The 18848-nt window shown below is 39.7% G+C and overlaps 3 protein-coding genes across 8 annotated transcripts; 1 reads left to right on the forward strand and 2 right to left on the reverse strand.

Annotated features, from left to right (window-relative positions):
* Positions 1-400: 400 nt before the first annotated feature.
* LOC122070153 lies at positions 401-11402 on the forward strand. Of its 4 annotated transcripts, none has more exons than XM_042634264.1 (21): positions 402-630; positions 1106-1636; positions 1743-2053; positions 3330-3464; positions 3598-3719; positions 4115-4282; positions 4697-4802; positions 5089-5194; positions 5289-5402; positions 6077-6240; positions 6342-6459; positions 7224-7448; positions 8237-8427; positions 8783-8893; positions 9072-9177; positions 9267-9404; positions 9530-9688; positions 9798-10004; positions 10243-10437; positions 10532-10603; positions 10954-11402. In XM_042634264.1, the coding sequence occupies exons 1-21, from the start codon at positions 583-585 to the stop codon at positions 11110-11112; spliced, it is 3486 nt and encodes a 1161-aa protein (XP_042490198.1). In that variant the 5' UTR covers positions 402-582; the 3' UTR covers positions 11113-11402. The 4 variants fall into 4 exon arrangements, with proteins under 4 accessions (XP_042490199.1, XP_042490198.1, XP_042490200.1 ...); XM_042634263.1 differs by having other exon boundaries at positions 403-630; positions 8726-8893; XM_042634265.1 differs by lacking the exon at positions 10532-10603 and having other exon boundaries at positions 401-630; positions 8726-8893.
* A 702-nt stretch (positions 11403-12104) lies between these two features.
* On the reverse strand, positions 12105-13401 carry LOC122070151 (heavy metal-associated isoprenylated plant protein 43-like). The gene is made up of 3 exons (XM_042634259.1): positions 13300-13401; positions 13033-13126; positions 12105-12930 (listed from the first exon to the last, which is right to left on the reverse strand). Exons 1-3 carry the CDS (start codon positions 13315-13317, stop codon positions 12515-12517), a joined length of 528 nt encoding a protein of 175 aa, XP_042490193.1. The 5' UTR covers positions 13318-13401; the 3' UTR covers positions 12105-12514.
* Positions 13402-15826: 2425 nt separating this feature from the next.
* LOC122070152 lies at positions 15827-18015 on the reverse strand. 3 transcript variants are annotated; one of them, XM_042634262.1, is made up of 3 exons: positions 16957-18015; positions 16704-16841; positions 15827-16512 (listed from the first exon to the last, which is right to left on the reverse strand). In XM_042634262.1, the coding sequence occupies exon 1, from the start codon at positions 17724-17726 to the stop codon at positions 17064-17066; it is 663 nt and encodes a 220-aa protein (XP_042490196.1). In that variant the 5' UTR covers positions 17727-18015; the 3' UTR covers positions 15827-16512; positions 16704-16841; positions 16957-17063. The 3 variants fall into 3 exon arrangements, with proteins under 3 accessions (XP_042490196.1, XP_042490195.1, XP_042490194.1); XM_042634261.1 differs by having other exon boundaries at positions 16680-16841; XM_042634260.1 differs by having other exon boundaries at positions 15827-16518; positions 16680-16841.
* Between the last annotated feature and the right edge of the window lie 833 nt (positions 18016-18848).

The following is an 18848-nucleotide window of genomic DNA, read 5'->3' on the forward strand; positions in this document are numbered from 1 at the left end:
CGATCGGACATTATTCGGTTGGTCTCGGTCGGGCGCCCGACGGTCCAAGTAGCAAAACCGAGACCGACCATTTATTAACGGGCCGGGCTCAAACCCGACAAGTTTAATAAATGGTTCGGGCCGGGCTGGTCTATAAATGGTCGGTTCTGATCGGTTTAGTTGGGTCGGGCCACGAATTGACACCCCTAGGGCACGGGGATCTACAGGCCGATTCCGGCGGATCGATCCAGTTCCCATTTCCAGGTTCTTAAACCCTGCTCATAAGTGGACCGTCCAAGAAGCCAGAGACCATCAAGTAATTCGTGCTACGAAAATGGTCTGTCATCCAATTTAATTATTGAAAACGAAATTATAGCCCTTAAAATTCGAAGCGCAAGGAAAGAGCTTTTCAAAACTAGCCGTTACATTGACTTCAAACGCTCTCTCTCTCTCTCTCTCTCTCTCTCTCTCTCTCTCTCTCCCTAGCTACTTCTGAGAACTGTAGTCGTAACTCACCATCTGCAGATCTTCTTTCTATCTACACTTTGCCTTTTCTATCTTTCACTGTTCGAAAGATCTGTCTCGCTTTCAAATCTTAACAGAATGTTCACGGAAGGCCTGGACGAAAGCGCGATTGAGTGGATCAAGAAGGTATTGAGTCTCTGCAAGCTCGGATGTTTAATCTATGAGTTTTAATCTGCGAACATCTTTTCTTCCAAATCTCTTCCTTCGGCCTCTGTAATTCACGAGGGTTTTGTCTATGCTTAACGTTTTTCTTTCTATTTTCCTCAACCAGAGTTTTGATATTTTGTCCGCAACTTTATCTTTTATCGCTTCTTGTGAAACTTGAGGTTCTTTGCATTCTTTCAGCGAAAAGGAAGGTTCTTTTTTAGAGGAAAAAAAAAATTGCTTTTGGTAAATGGTATGATCTGGTCTGTCCAAAGTTCCTCTCTCTCTCTCTCTCTCTCTCTACATGTTTCTTGCAGAAAGACTTCCACCTGCATCACCTGACGATCTCAAATAGTTTTCGAAATCGGATGGGGCCTGTCAGTACTTATCAAGGAGTCGGTTATTTTTATTTATCTGCTTTTCTTGATGATTCGTTGTCACTTCCTGAATCTTGCAGGGATCAGATGGAGACACACAACTTCGCTCTCCCTTGGCTGAGAAGTTTACTATTGCTACCATCCCCCAGTCTCCTTTGCACAATAGCAAGAATTATCTCTCTTCCCCGATCTTGCCTCCACTGAAGTTCCACTCTGGATTGCTGGTGCCTCAAAGGGCAATGACTCTTGGCCTGAATGATGACGATGACGAGAGTGTGGCATCAGTTCCTGATGATATGGATTGCGGTTACTCTGATGAATCCGACGAGGAAGGTTTGGGATATAGTGACCATGATTTGCAGGACAAGCCAATTGGGCAGCGCTATGATGAGGAACTGTTTGGAGTAAAATCAATTTTAAATTCTAATCGAGAATCCGGTAAAGAATCAGATGACTCACATGGATCACCTATAATCAGAGGGTCTTCAAAGGAGAAACTGAGGATCGAAGTGCCAGATAACATCAGAAGATTTAGAGATGTTGATTTGGGCATCAGGGAATGTGCCCGGCGGAATTCAAACCCATGTGGCAAAGATCTACCTCCGGAGCAGGTTAGCAACCTTGATGCATGTGATAAATATGAGACGACTTCTCTGTCAAGATACAAGGTTTGAAACGAAATTCCAATTTTCGTAATGTGTGTGATGTTGATTGCAGGTTCCCCATGTGGATGGAATTTTGCCGGACAAGTTAGCGGACTTGGGAACTCCTAGTGCACCTCCCATCATAGAAATTGGTAGAGGAGAAAGTAATTTTGAAGAGACGAGCCAGCGGTGGTCAGCTCCAACGCATTTCATGGAAATGGAACAAACTATCGGTGAGATAAATGCAAGGAGTCAAACAAAAGCCTGCTTTGGAAGCCAAGAAACACCAACAGATTCTGGAACTCCATCTCAAAGAAGCAATGAACCATGTGCATCGTATTGGCAAACATGTTCAATGGATCAACCACCCTATTATAGTACGAGGTATTCTTTCTGTTTATACTCCTTTAATTATTGATGTTGCTTGGATGGTTGGGCCCAATGTGGGTTGCCTTTGAGGTGTTTCATCCTGCTACGATTGGAAGATTAGGCTCTTGTATTGACAAGGAACATTGGGTTTTGTGTTTTCTTATGCTCTACTTATGCTTAGCCTGTCTACGTATCAATTATTTTATTCCTTGGATCATTGAAGTACCTATGGGATGCACCCAATCTAAAACCAAATTGCTTCTTCACCCTAAGCATTGGTTGCATATATAATAACGGTGAAAATTTTTCTAGAGGGGCAAACCTGAAGGCTGTTTCTAAACCAGAACTGGCATGTAGAATGGTGATGCGGTGATTTCAACAGTATGAATACTTAGAAAACAGTCTAGATCGGCCACCTGTCAAATTTCAGACCTATATACAACCATATAGGCTCTGAAATATTAGCATATTTCCTTGTATTTTCAGTTGGCCATTTCCTTTTAGAAAAGTTTCATTTTGAAAGTTTTATTTTGCCAATTGACCAACTCTGTTTTCGCTGAAACTAGACATGTGTGCAGCAGACATTCCATCCATAAAATTTCAGTTTTATCCAATGTGCCATGTGGCAATGATTGCGGACCTGCTAGACTAACAAAAATTTATCCTCATAAAACAATCAAAATTTGGGCAGAAGTTGGTAGAGGATTAAAAGTCTCAGACAAGGAACGAGCCTATGACTTTTCCTACAGCCATCACAAACAAAAAGGAGATGTGGTGATCTATCAAAGCATTACTTATTAGCTACTGACACGACCAAGCCTTTACCACTGTTGCATCAAGTCATCTTTTTTTTTTTTTGATTAATCAAGGATGAGGAATGGACTAGCCTTGATATACTGGTGTCGGGTGACGATTTTCTTTTGGGGGTTGAAATTCTGGATAAGAATTTGGAGGGCCATAGGCGAATGACAGATACCTAATGGTCTTGTATACCAAATGGTGATTCTTGGGGGACATAAGCTATGATGATCTTTTAGATACTTTGATTATTAATCTAGGAACCAATTTATATACTACCTGCCAAAATGGCTCTAAATGAACAGAAAGGTTTTGATCTGATGAAGTTGTAAAAATATACTGTATGTATCAGGATCAATTCATTGTAGGCTGATGTATACTACATGACATAGAAAGAAAACTTTCATCCTCAATGGATGAAAACACTTTCCTGTTCAACCATCTGAATTGTACCCCCTCCTTTTGATGTTATCTTGTTGATTTATCATCACAGCGGTCAAAATGCATGGCAAGTTATGGTTTCCTACGATGCATGCATTCGTTTATGCTTGTATGCATGGGCAAGAGGCTGCACAGAGGCACCTGAGTTTCTGCGGGATGAGTGCCAGGTCCTCCGAAGTGCCTTTGGGTACGATGTTATCCTTCCACTTGTTTCATTTGGTTCTTGCATTTTATTCCATTTACCTATCAGCATTAACCTTTTAACCTTTATGCTTAAATCTGAAGTGTGGTTCACCTCTGCCCTTTCCCTGCCAATGTAGTTTGCATAAGTTCTTGCTGCAGCCCCGAAGTATATATCTGAAAGAAGGAGGGTTTGCTGAGAGTACAGAAGAAAAAGGCACTTTAAAAGCAAAGAAGGTTGTTGGAAAGATTAGGGTTGAAGGTAATATATCAGTCTAAACGAGCAGGTTACTTTCATACTTTTCTCTGTAAGCAGTTCGAAAATTAAAAAAATTATGAATCTACTTTGAAAGTATTTAGATGGCTGCTATGATGTATTTTTATTTATTTATTTATTTTTTGTTAGTGAACTTATGGTGGCTGTTTTCTAATTTTTCTGCAGAAATGGGTTAACCCATTTATGTTTGTTTTTGTTTTACCCAAAATTTCAGTTTCCATACCTTACTATTACATGTCTACTCATCACTGTAGATTTTTTGCCTTCTAGTTTTCCAATTTACTGAGAATTATTTAGGATTTGTAATCACAATTGTTCTCAAACTGGTTTTGATATGTAAACATAAATTAATATTGGTGGGCCTGACTTTGAGAATGCAGTTAAAAAAATTCGTGTTGTGCCAAGGAGGAAGCTCAAGATGACATACTCACAGCGAGGTGCATTCTACGTACAAGCAGGAGCAGATTATGTTCGACATGTTTCAGGACTATTGAGAACCGGCTTCAGCTCTCTAAAGCAGCTGGCTCCATTGTCAGTGCCATCAGAAGGTTTGTCTTTGCAACTCAAAGCACTAGAACCTTGTTTGAGAGTTGGACTGACAAGGAATGCACCAGGATGAACCTGCTATGTAAATGTTAGTTACACAGTGCATGTGTGCTGCCATTCCTTATGTCCAGTCCAAACCAAGAGATTGAGGCTGATATTAAAAAGATTGTGTTTGAAACCATCTGGCGTGCTGATGTCTAATCTTTTCTGAATCGTACTCTTTTCTTTTTTGGTCCCCTAGCATGCACATGAGCATCAGTAAAAATTGAAAAAGTGCATTAGAGGCATTCATATGTCTTGAACTTAGTCTATGATATCGATGATAGGAAACCCCTTATATAGTTTTCAGACTATAATTGGAATAGAATCAGTAGTTAGGCAGGCCATTATTGCTAATGGCTAAACATATTTTGCAGAAGCACTATCATGCTTGTTCCAACTGAAGAGTTCTACTGAAGAAACAGATGTGGAACCAGATTCTGCAATTTGCTTGCATCCAGGAACTGGCGATTCCCATGTCTTGTAAGTTGTTAGTTGTTTCCAAATTCGGGGCTATATTTGGGAAGGGGTGGTTTAAGGACCAATAGACTTTGAATAAATCCATTCTTGGGGTAAAATTAGTACACAGGTCTCACAGACCATTGTGACTTAAAAATCTCCTATGTTGGACAGAATCAAACCTTCAACAAGGGGGGGGGGGTTCTCTACTCATTCGATGTTAAGATTTCATGTACATCACTCTAGTTTTTTTTCAAGAATCTATTATTGCAGTTGGATAAGCTATTTCTGATTTCAAAATGTGATTCAGTTTTCCAGAAAGCCAAGGGGATGCTCTATTGATAGAAGTCCAGGATATGAATAAAGTTATTGAAGGTCGAGCAAAAATTCAAGTTTCATCTTTGACTGAAAATCCGGTATTCACCCTTCCAATCTCTCCATTAGAGGGTTTTTTGAAAGATTATTTTATCAAACCCTCACTTTTTGATTGATATGATTCTCCAAAAAAAGCATAGTGAGAGAGTTCGGTGGTGGCCAATTTACCATGATGGCCATGAATGTGTTGGAAAGGTCCAGCTCTCTATCTGTAGTACAACTACTTGTGATGACACCAACCCTGCAAAGGTTTGTTTCTTTCTTTTTACTTGATATATAAACGAAAAATGTAATGTTCATCCTATGAAAGAAGGTGAAAAGTTAATTGAGGGCATTGAGAGCCTCTATTCTGAGAATGGCTCAATTTGCGAGGAGTTGAGCTTGAATTTAGCTATGCAAATTCTGGTTCAACTTAACAAGATTATGATATGCTCATTAAATATAAAATGCAGATTTAATCCTTTATATTACTGATATTTTGACTTTCTTGAAGTTGAGTTGGGTTAAATTGTGAAATTCCTGACCCAACTCAAATCATATCTCTCTTAGTTGCAGCATGGTGACTCTCACAATGCTTAATCAACCTATTACAAGACTCAATATGGAGTCTATTAACTGCTAAAATACCAAATCATATCATCATGTCCATAAGTGAAAATCCCAATATTGGTCATATTGAAACGCAAGTTTGACTTCTTCTCCAAAACAAAGAGCATTAAAACAGGACAAGGAGCTGAAAGTCTTAAGTCACCTAGACTTGGGTTTGCAGGACTTGGCTTACAAAGTGGGCTTTGTAAGGCCGGCATCAGAATTTCCAAATACAAATTATCTATCTACTCTTGCTTCATATCATGAATTCAATTAATTATCTCTTTGCATGCTTCTCTAATTCTAAATCTCGATTATTTACCATCTGCATCCAGAGTGGACCTGTCGTGGAAACGCTGGCTTATGACTTGGTGTTGGAGGCTGCTATGCGTGCACAGCATTTTCATCCCCAAAACTTGAGGTTACATGGACCATGGAGGTGGTTGTTGATTGAATTTTCCGACTACTATGGAGTTTCTGATTCATACACTAAACTGAGGTACTTTTAGAAATATGTTACTCCTTATAGTCAAAGATTTTTTATGATTTTGTCCATGGAACATATCCTCAATTTTCAGTTCCTTCTGTTATTTTAAATAGGTATCTTTCATATGTCATGAATGTGGCAACACCAACTAAGAATTGCTTGGACCTTGTGCATGAGTTGCTTGCACCTGTGATAAAGGCCCGAGGAGAGAAAAGTCTAACTCGACAAGAGGTGAGCCCCATTAGTGCACTTCACATTGTTTACATATTCACCAGTATTAGAGATTCTATCTTCAATTGAGCCACAAGCTCTAAAACCTGTATCATAACAGTGAACTCTATATATATTTATATATATATATATATATATATCGAAATTTAAGGTAAACAAAAGTAAGGATCTTTATCTATTTCTGTGAATGCTTATTTCTTGACGCCCCCTTAGTGCGCTTCACATTGTTTACATCCTCACCAGTATTAGAGACTCTATTTTCATAAGAGCCACAAGCTCTAAACGTTCTATATCGTAACAGTGAAATATAAATATCGAAATTTAAGGTAAACAAAAGTAAAGATCTTTGTCTATTTCTATGAATTGCTTATTTCTTGAAGTTAAGACAGGTCTTTCTGTTTTGGATTCCAAGCTGGATTTTACGGTCCAGGTCAACCAATGACCAGGGCAATGGAATTTTGTTAACTAATAATTATTTTGGTTGGGAAGTTCCAGATTGCTATAGGATGTTTAATGAATGGTGTCGCCAATTTTCCCATTCAGTTAAATGTATATGAGGCCTGGCACCAAGGTCAATGCTTCAGGCACACATTGACTTGGAGTGATGCATTTGTACATTGACTTGAAGTGAATGCACTGGACTTTAGGAATATATAGTGTTTTTATTTTTAATTATTCTGAAAATTTGCTCTCTTATTTAGAAGAAACCTTATGTGAGAAAGGATATCAGTTTATTTTATTCTTCTCTTTTTTTGGGATTGCAGAAAAGTATATTGTTGGATTGTGAAACTCAAGTCGAAAATCTGTTAGCAAATGTTTTTGAGAACTACAAATCATTAGATGAGCTCTCACCAACAGGCTTGGCAGACTTGTTTGGTCCAATACCAGAGTGCGCGGCACCAGCTTTAGTTCCCGCAGTGAAAGTGTACACCCTTCTTCATGATATCCTTGCTCAAGAAGCGCAGACAACTTTGAGAAATTACCTACAAGTAAGACATGCATCACATTCACATGTACATAAGGAAAAATGTTTGCATAGAGACATGTATGTACTTGATAGACTTGCAAAATTTATAAGAGATGGACCTGACTTCCATCAATGTCGATGATACTTCCACACCACAGTAATATAAGCCTTGCCAACTTTCCTACCTAACTGAATAATATGTGCATCATTCACAAGTATACATAACCCAAAACTACGTTACCCTGATGCATGGTAACGTAATCATTAGATTTGAAACTACTGGATGGTTAAAAGCTAACGGGTTGCAAAGGAAAGAATTCAAATATTTATTAATGGCCTCCTTTTTCGGGTTGCAATGGAACAAAACATACTTTATTTAATGCATGGGAGCATACGAGAAGCATCTGGGGTCAGTTATTGCCTATGTGCCGACATCATTTCAATAGTATCAGCTTTACCAACTGATCAATTGGGAATAAATAAAAGGAGCACCTTTTACATGGAAGGGCATAACTTGGGACTAAGTCACCCTGTTGGACATTGAATATCAGATTTCAAACAACTGGATGGTTAACAATAGGCTGACAGTTGAAATTCTTTGAAGTGTGCCCAGATCCATTTTTTGGTGTCAGGATTCGAGACTTAATCAAAGTTCCTCACTGGCTTTAGGTTCACGAGTTCATCAAATATTTCCTTTATGATGAACTTTGCAGAGATGTTAAAATCAATTTGATTTGTTTCGATCATCCTCCATCAGAAATATTTGCTTACCACTATAAAGAGATCTAATGCAACATAATTTTTTTACAGAAAGCAGCTGCAAAGAGGTGTAGGAGGCATATGATGGAAACCGATGAGTTCATGTCAAGCAACATGGAAGGTTTTCATATGGACTCCATGACCATCTCCACAGCGTATCTCAAGATGAAGAACTTGTGTATAAACATAAGCAATGAGATTCAGGCAGACATCAAGATTCACAATCAGCACATACTACCAAGGTACACCAATGTTCCCATCTTATCTTCATGAATGGTGGGAAACTGGTATTCCATTTGAAGTTTAACTAATTTGTCCCATTAGATGATGCATGCACCAGCTTAAGCTGGAATGACTTACAATTGGTGTAGCACTTGATACTTGGAACCCAAATTACACTAGATTGTCCAAGTTTTGGGTTGGGGAATGAGTTTTTGGGAAGTAAAACATCAAGAATGAAGTAAAACGTGCAACTTGTCAAATTTTTTTTCTCTGATTATTTTGTCAACGTCTTCTGACATATATATGCCCTTCTTTCAGTTCCATAGACCTGTCAAACATAGCAGCGGGTGCTTACAGCACTGAGTTGTGTAACAGATTAAGAGGTTTCCTGGCAGCTTGGCCCCCATCAAGCCCTTTGCCTCATGTAACGGAGCTTTTGATCTCAACTGCTGATTTTGAGAGGGATCTTGAGTCATGGAATATCAGGTTCAGTCTGGAATACCTCCAAGCATAGTATTTGTCATTTAATTACAGGAAGCCTCTCCCATAATACTTCCAAACAATAAATAGCATGATAGAAAAGCAGCTGAATTTCTTGAAAGAATCTATCTCACCAATACTCTTCTTACCTTTCTGCCTTCTAATATTCTAACTTTTGTCCCAGCCTGGTTCATGGAGGTGTAGACTCGAGGAATCTGTTCCACGATTACATAATGATCTGGGTACAAGATTTGCAACTTTCAATGCTGGATCTTTGCAAGTCAGAGAAGGTCTCTCTCTCTCTCATATGCTTGAGTAGATGTATTAGAGATTTGTTCATATAAAATAGATATTTGCTAAATGGTGAAATGATTTGCAGGTACCATGGAATGGAGTAAATACAAATCATTCCACTTCTCCATTTGCTGAGAATATGTACGAGAAAATTAAAGATGCTCTAAGTGAGTATGAAGTGGTGATTAACCGATGGCCCCAGTACTCTTTGATTTTAGAAAATGTAAGTGTTTCCCGTATTCTCTCAATACTAACTTGAAGGGGTCAAATTGGTGACAGATAATGATTTGTATAATACATTGCATTTATTAATGTTCTCATATTTCTTGGCATTATTGGCTTTGGAAGGCTGTTGCCAACATAGAACGAGCAGTCATGAAAGCATTGGAAAAGCAATACAGTGAAATTCTAATGCCTCTGAAAGATAGCATCCCCAAAAAACTTGGAATGCATGTGCAGAAACTTACAAGAAGACAATCCACAACACTTTATTCTGTTCCTATTCAAGTAAGAATAGAAAACTTGCTTCTTAGTTCCAGTCTATTTGGGAAGACAGAAACTTCAGATTTACATGTTTTGTAGAACGTCGCTTAATAGAATTTCATGCATATGGCAGTTGGGAACATTCCTGAATACCATCAAAAGAATTCTCGATATTCTGCACTGCAGAGTCGAGGATATATTGAAGGCTTGGGCCTCATGTCTACCGATCGTTGGAGAGAAAAAGTTAATTTTTGGGGAACAAATGAATGGAATTACAGTTATGCTAAGAACAAAGTACAAAAACTACATGCAAGCAACTGTGGAGAAGCTCATTCTCAACGTAAGTATCACCACCAATTGGTTTCCTTTTCTTTTTCCTCAGGTTCAGTTTTCTAACTTGTCATTTTGTAATGCTACATAGATGTAGAAAATAAGAGATACCAAATCAGTATTTTCCTTTTAGAATGTACGTACATCCTCTAAAAATATTTGATGAATCATTAATTGTGACTCTAAATCTGGAAAAGAATTCTAAACTGGCAAAAGAATACAATTAGAAGTTTATATAACTCTTTCAGGCACAAGCCAATCGAAGTACACGGCTTAAAAGAATACTCGAGGAAACCAAGGAAGCAGATGGGGAAGCTGAGGTTCGTGAAAGGATGCAAATGCTAAGTTCACAACTCATAGATTCCATTACAAACTTGCATGAGGTCTTCTCAAGCAGGATTTTTGTTGCAATATGTCGTGGGTTCTGGGACAAGATGGGTCAGGTAACAGGGACATGCAATATCCTTTCTAGTTTTATGCATTACATTTCAGGAAATGAAAGTTGAAGTTTTAGTGTTTTTTCTTGTGGTATGCTAGACTGTTTTGAAGTTTCTGGAGAGCAGGAAAGAGAACAGAATCTGGTATAATGGATCTTATTATGCTCTTGGGGTAAGTCATCTATAAAGCCCACATATTGCAGGGCAGTTTTAAGCCATCTCCCAAACGTCATCAAAGTATTTTGGGGAATCTGATATCTGAATTGTTTACAAGTTAGGAGGCTGTTCATACTGTTTGGCTTATAGATTCTTGTCCACAGTTAGGAGGCTGTTCATACTGTTTATGTTGAGACTTGCAATTGGCTTACAAGTTAGGAGGCTGTTCATACTGTTTGTCATATAGATTCTTGTCCACAGTTAGGAGGCTGTTCATACTGTTTATGTTGAGAGTTGCATGATACAATGAACAGAACTATAAGCTAGGCAATAACAAGTGGACTTCTTTCTTACCTTTGGTCGCAGATTTTGGATGACACTTTTGCTTCCCAGATGCAGAGATTGCAAGGAAACGCCCTGCAACTGAAAGATCTTGAGCCCCCTCGTTCAGTAATTGAAGCTCGTTCTGTTCTTTGCAGAGACACACAAAATACAACTGATGCATCCAATTACTTCTATTTCTAGTAGCATGAAATTTCAATTTCTCAGTGAAGGAGTGTGCAGAATGAGCTTTCACCTCTCATTGCAGCTGAATCTGTGACCAGATGTTCCATGTTTCAGTGTTTCTGATTCATTTCTTGTACAGGCTGTAGCTCCATTTATTTTCATTATTATTCTTTTGTAATATTGTTCTCATCACATTGCCGAAAATGCTCTTTTTCATATGTTCACATGGATTTAATGTAGAGCACTTCCAAAAACTTTGAGTATTTGATACCAAACAAAAAAATAAATAAATGAAATAAATTTGCATATGTTATGCTTGCAATTACTTCCTACCAGTGTGAGAATGACTTGATTGCTTATTTTCAAACTCATGGAAACGTGGAACACCCACCCACCCTGTGCCAAAAATTTCCCCCATTTTCATGTGTCAAGTTGCAGCCCCAAACCCCAAGTCTTGTTTCAGCCTCTGGGCTACGACTTAGGTGCCGTTTGATAACACTCTGGGAGAATGTTTCTGGTGTTCTTCTATTCTGCGGGAATGCAAATAGAACAGAAATATGTTTGGCACGTCCGGTTCATTTTTGTATTCCCCCGGAATGAACCAATGAAAAAGAATGAGTAAAGAATAAATTGCAAGAGTACCAAAAAGTTGCTTTTCTATTCTTTTAGGAATTTAGAAGAACACAACTACTCAAAACCCCCAATCCCTCTACTCCATCTCACGATTAAAAATCCCCAAGTTAAGGAAAACCTATTGCAGGTTTTCTCTCTCTCGGTCGCCGCTGCCCTCTCTCTCGGTCGCCGCTGCCCTCTCTCTCGGTCGCCGCTGCCCTCTCTCTCCTTCGCCGCTTCCCTGTCTCTCTCTCTCTCTCGGTCGCAGGTTGGGCGCAGGTCAGTCGCCGCTGCCCTCTCTCTCCTTCGTCGCTTCCCTGCAACTCACAATCAAAGTCGCCGCTGCTAAAAAAGGGAGGAAATCTTCACTAATTGCGCAGTCTCCGGATTTTATTTTACCCTCTTTTGATACTTGTTCCCACCGCCAGAATGCAATCATCCATGGTTACCCTGATCCCAAGCGACCTTCCCCGTATTGAAAGAGAATACAAGAATAACAACCCCATTTGATCTGGCAACCGAACTTTGGCAGATTCACATCCTTGAGATGGGATTATAATCTTTAGTCTAATATTTCCTATTCCCATTTAATTTCTTGTTTTTGCGGCACCGAATCATTTCCTCAAGAAGAAAAAGAACTAAGAAGGTAAAACACAATCGAAAACTTCAGATTTCAGAACAATCATGAATCCGTAAACAGATACAACGTAATTGATTGAGAAATGAAAAATATGCAGAACAAGTGATTTATTGATTGTAAACAAAAGAAATGGCTTCAAATTAAGAGGAAGCTGGATTTTCAGTGTCTTCAAAAATATGCAGAACAATCTTCAATGTCTTTGGGGCCATGGTGGTGGTGGTGGTGAGGCTGCTGGGTTGCAGCAGTCTCAGCAGCCACAGGTGATGGTGTCACTTCGGGAGCTGGATTTTCAGGGGGTGGAGGGTCTTTGGGAGGCTCTGTGGGTGGAGGAGCAGCAGCTGCTGGTGGGGTTTCAGTAGGTGGAGGGTTTGTAGCATCAGGGGCTGGTGGTTGTCCACCTTCAGGTGGTTCTGGTGCTGGTGCTGGTTCAGCAGGTTGAGTAGGAGGGTCACTTGGTTCTATGTGGGAGCAAATGGTGGCAATCTTTCTCGTTTTCTTGATAGCTTTGAGGATCTTTTCAGGGTCTGCCCATCCAATTATTGTAAGTTTCTGCTGTGGGAAATCGATATAGAGATCATATATCCCTGTAGAGAAATCAGATTAGTCATAGACTTTAATTTGAACAATAGGGGAACAGTAGGAAAAGAATATGTAGATTACTAGATTTGCATTGTTTAGGTACTTACCATTGATACCATGCAATGCCTTTTTGATCTTCTGTACACATCCATTACAGTCCATCCGGACTTGTATCTCTGTGATTCGAGGCTTCTGCATTTTCTGAACCCAAATGAATGAAGTCAGTGCCTTACCAAATGAACTGAAACACAATGTATAGAACCCAGTAGACTAGAACAATGGCTCAAAGGTAGAATCTTAGCTAGCAGTATTAAGATACAAATTATAAGTTTTAATTTTTAATTGTTATAATATTTTAGGAAGACTTCACTTACCTCTAACTCAGGAACCATTGGTGAGGTAGAGAAATGGAGAGAGCCAAAGAAGAGATAAGATAGTGGTTTCTTCTATGGAATTGGAATGTTGAAGTGAGTGAACAAATTATGTTTATATTTTATTATTTCTTTTAAGTAATAGTATTTTAAAAGATAATTTCATAAACAAATCATTTCCTTATTTAAGTTAAATTTGACCATAATAGCATGTTTGTAATTATTGATTTCTTTGTTCAAAAGTGAATTTTCATTATTGTACTCTCCAGGAATAGAAGTGTTTGTCAAACGCTGTTTCTGTTCTTTTCCTGTTCTAAAGCCATTTCTGAAATAGTTTTACCAAACGCTGTTTCTGTTCCGCCAGAGTGTCTTCACAGCATGGAATCGAAAAAGAACACTTCTGTAAAAGAACCACTCTCCAGGAATAGAAGTGTTATCAAACGGCCTCTTAGAATAGGTATACATGTGCGTAGAAGACAACCATCAGGGAGCAGTTTGGAACTGCCATATTCATGCAAATGAAAAACAGAAGTTCCATCTATCACTTGAAAATGAAATATTACCTTTTATGATTGAGATAAATACAGATGTGTGCTGCAATCCAATTCAGCAGTTCTCTGATTTGAACTCTGACATTAACTCTTAATTTCCCATTTATTTGAATAAATTGAAAATAGTGAAAGATTCAAAATAAAAAGTAGGGAAGAAAGGAGAGTGAAGCCAAGAAAGGAGCAGTTTCTTTAGAATAACTTTGCTTCTCAAACTGGCAGTGAAAATTTTAAAATTTTGTTGCCTGGGAACCCTTGAAAACAATATTAAAGGCGATGATCACAACCCTTATTCCTTGTGACCAGAAGATAAAACTCTCCCGCTGGTCAACAGTCTTTGCTTCTTGTTGAATTTGCTGGAGAAGAGCTGCCGCCAGCCGCAATGTCGCCTGGAGACATTTATGTGCATATGCTTCCCTCTCTTTTCTAGCGTCACTACTGTGCAATTATTGATTCCCATGACATTTGGTACCACCAATCTTCTGTTCAGTACTTGTTAGATGAAGTCCAGGAGCATTGCTTGTTGGCTGCAGCAACTGCCCTTGACCAATCTGTGAACTTGAAGGTTTAGATTTTAGAAGAAGGTGCAAGATTGCGTAACATAGAGCCCTGTGATGATCAAACGGGATCAGCCTAAACATCCTACAGACTGTTTACTCTCTCACCAAGGGAGGAAAAGCAGGCACATTTCCTGATTCCTGCTTTTGGACAAAAAGAGAGGTCAACTGTGCAAGCTGTTCCAGGTTGCAGTGATGGATTGGTGGTGGTAGATAACTGACATTTGGTTTCCCACGGAGTGAACTTTTGCTGCCCCTAGATACAGGAATACCTGAAATTCCAGGTGAGAGAAATGGCTGAAGCTTGCTCTCCTGCACATAGAATGATTGGTATTCCTGGATTATGGATGCTTTTCTGCTTTCCTCGATACTAGGTTCCAAAGATGATCTCACATAGACCTGGACTCTAGGCAGATGACTTAACATCAGGTGTGTTCCTGGTTTTGGATATGATGTATCCTCATGCAACAACTGTTTCTAGTGGATGATGTAAGGAAACCAAATTAGAATTGGGTACTGGGAACCTCAAGATAAGGCTCAATTTAGCGACCTCCCCCAAATAATGGATGAATGCAGTAATGTAGCATCACTGGCTGCTTGATCAAAATGCTCACAAGCATATGCAATCTAACACCAAGGAGTGCTTGAAAAGCATATATACACCTAGAGTCAAAGTCTATGTGAGATCATGGAAAAGGGAAAGAGTAAACGTTGTTAGATCAAACACCAAGAAACACGAATAAAGAGAGACAATAGATCCGTACGACACAGAGATTTAACGAGGTTCACACACCAGGGTGGTGTGCTACGTCCTCGGGCGAAGAAGAAGATGATTCACTATGCAGAAGAAGGATTACACCCTAGCAGCGGCGAGGAAGAACTCGCCCTGAAACCCTAGCTTCGTGAAAACCCTAGAATACAATGACTCTCAACAAGCAACAGTACATTATATATATATATATATACGCCAAATAGCGGTTCGACCCATCGGGTCGCGGTCGATCCGGTCGAACCATACCGGGGGCTACGCCCCCGCACCCCCATACGAGATACGAGATCAGTGATGGGCTCCGGCCCAAGCCCTCTGCTTCCATCACAGATCTCAGAAAAATTCCCATTCGGGTCGCCACCAAAATATGTCGGATCGGGTCAATCTTCAAAACGGGTCAAGAATTCGAGACAAACTTAACAAACGTAAACCAAGCAAAGCAACAAACGTAAACCGCTTGCAATCAGTAAAATCTGCTATCCACAATTATCTTAAAATCCAAATTCGAATCCTATCCAATTAATAAAATTATAGAGAAATGTAAAGGGTCTGGGGCTGCAGCAGCCCAGGTTTGATGACATCCTGACCTGGGCTTATGACATCCTCAAATGTAAAAGCTTTGCTCTGTGATATAAAGAAACAATCTTAACCCAATATCCACAAATCGCACATCATAATATTAATAAAAGAATAAGTGACACAGCTTCCAAAATACAGCCCATTATTACAATAAATTTTCTTTTCTTTCAAAACAATAATGGGTAATAAAAGTAAAGAATTACAAGAGTTCTTCTTTTAACTTCATTATTCGACCTCTGGGTAATAAGTAAAAAATGACAAGCAGAGTCAACATGAAGCAAAAAACCACCAATCGTGTTTACACTGAAAGTAAACAACAAATTGGAATGTCCAGAAAGCCTGCCAACACCCTTATATGATGGCCTAGTTGTAAGTTACATAGGATAACAATTTTAGTATGAAAAATTGTGAGTGAAGACCAAAAATGAATTGGGTTGAAGTAGTGAAGAATTATTACAAGAATTCTTTTTTTTTTTTATTGCAAGTGCAACTGCAAACTGGATTTCATTTCCTGCCTTCAGGCGGGCCCATCTTCTTCTTTAACCTTTCAATGACCTTCAGAAAGTCTTCTCTCATTTGCAATGTTTGCATCTTCCTCTTTCCTGAAGGTAGAGGAAGCATAACTATGACCCGGCTGGAAAGCTACATTCTCAATATTCTCCGCCAAACTTTCTGAGTTGAGATAAAAAAATTCAAGACCCAGAGGCATCACGAATCTTGGCGACAAATCCGGGCAGATTTTATTCCTTCCTCCCCTACCAATCTGCACCTACAGGAATACACTTGTCACGACCAAAAGGGAGAATGGAATAGGGGGGGGGGGAGCGGAGAAATGGACTCTTTAAAGCCAATCGCCTCTAAAATTCCAGAAATTGGATAAAATTTAAACCATCTTTCTCGGGAAAACTGCAGCAGAGAAACTATTCTTACTTCGAAATCACATAAAGCCACCACCTTTAGACGACTTTGCGAGTGGTAAGTCAGTCTGGAGCCTCGACTCTGGACTCTGCCTGGCTTTGTTGTCATTGCCCGGTGCTATTCGGCAACAGGAAGAGTACCAATCTTCAAGATCAGAACGCATAAGCTCGGCAACTGAAACAATGGATTTTAAAGCCACTGTTATTGATGGCAAGAGCCGAAATCCAAATCGCTTATATTTGAAAGAGCTTCAGATAAACACTCGGAGGGAATAATCGCATAAACAAACCTTTCCTCTCATCAATCAGCGGATGTAGACTAGGGTTCTTGCTGTCCGCCGTGAGCTCAAGGTTCAACCTTGTCGTCCATATGTCCAACCGCGTGCAAAGGTCATTTTCAACCGCAAAGGATATACTTGCAAGCCAGGAAGACCATACCTGTGAAACAAATAAAACAGATGATTATGAGATTCTGGGAAAACCAAGTAAGAGGTTTCCATTTGATTTTGACGCTTGAGCTTTTCATCCTTCTTGCAGTCTGGGGTTCTTTGGACAGATCAAAGCTCCTCCCTTTCATCCTTAATTCTTGGATGCACCTTGTAACTGCTCTGCTATCGCTCTTCTCTCTCTGCAACTGTCTTGAAACTTTCCAGTACTTGCAAAGTTTCATTTGGACCAAAACGATCATGGCAAGTGAAGAAGAGACGGATAGCAAAGATGGAAGCCACCATCTCCTGCATGTATATTCTTGAGAATGAATGGAAGAGGTGAAGAGAATGGTCAGGAAAAATCCATGGAAGGCTAAGAAGAAACAGCACAACTGAAATAATTCCCGTCTGATGCTGTCCATTCGGGTTTCCTTCATGGCGATTCGGCCCCCAAAGAGGTCTTCTTCTCTCTGCCAGAGCTTTAGTAGCAAGAGATGACCAGGGCTCTCGGAGATTTCCATTAAGGGGTGCTGCTGGATTGCAGAAACGGTGGCCATAGCAGACAGGAGCTTCTGTTGATGCTCTTCGTCGACGGGGATTTCCACCACGTGGGCTTCTTTAGATTCTGCCATTAATCTCAACGACCAACTAAAAATTTACGACTTCAAAATGTAAACAAGATAAAAAATGAGACAAGATATATTGCTTAGTAGTGATGAGTGAGAATGAGTGAACCAGTGTCGTATGCAATTTTGGAATTCACCAAAATGGATCTTAAACAAAAAAATTAATAATAATAATAATAATTGTAAATAAATAAAGGAAAGTGCAAGTGATGGAGATCGCTTCAGATGAGAAAGAAAGCCTGAGAATTGTAGAGATGGCAAGAGTTTGGTTTGTAGACTTGTTGGGCGAAGATAGGGGAGAAGCAAAAGATATTTGAAGAGTGGCGCTGGAGTCTTCCAACGGTCACATTTTCATTTCGTTTAATGCCGTTCTCCTCTAACGGTCACATTTTCATTTCGTCTAATGCCGTTCTCCTCCAACGGTCAAATTTTGGTAGTATATTTATTTATTTATTTATAGAAACAAAATATTTACAGATATATTACAACGAAAGATCACCCCTTGTCGTCCCAACCAGATACCCTAGAAACAAACAAACCCTGCAAATATTTCATAGGACCATTAGAGTCTCTAGCTTTATACAAAAACTTGAAATATCCAAACTTATCATAAATTTCCCAAAACAACCCGAGATTGTAATAAGTCCAGCTGGAAGATGAAGGCATCGGAATAAGCTGAAGTAAGGACTTCGAAGAGACAAAGTCAAATTTTGGTAATATTATTGTTACCACCGGAAGTCCGCCAGAGGAGCTAAACCTGCACAAGGACAGAAGGCAGAGGCCCGGAGGTATCCCCGAGGTCAGTCCTCTGACACCCAAATTAGAGACCGGCGGAATAGTATTTTCACAAGAGTAATGGTGTGTTGACCTACCTCTCCCCTCCTTTCAGGCCCTCTCTTATAGTGCTTAGTGTAATATCCCGCTTCATAAACCCGGTCTGATTTCGCGGTTGAACCGGTTTAACCATGCAGGAACCGAGCCAGAGGAAATTAGAGCAGGTTCCTTATGGGCTATGATGGCACGGGTGACCTTAAACACCGGCTGGCCCGACAAGTCCGAGCCAGTGCCAGAAGAGACGGGAGTGCCCAAACCATGTACGTGCACCTACCATAAGGCTATGTACGGATA

The sequence above is a fragment of the Macadamia integrifolia genome, unplaced genomic scaffold (assembly GCF_013358625.1).
Source record: "Macadamia integrifolia cultivar HAES 741 unplaced genomic scaffold, SCU_Mint_v3 scaffold837, whole genome shotgun sequence".
In the NCBI taxonomy this organism is placed as follows: Eukaryota; Viridiplantae; Streptophyta; class Magnoliopsida; order Proteales; family Proteaceae; genus Macadamia; species Macadamia integrifolia.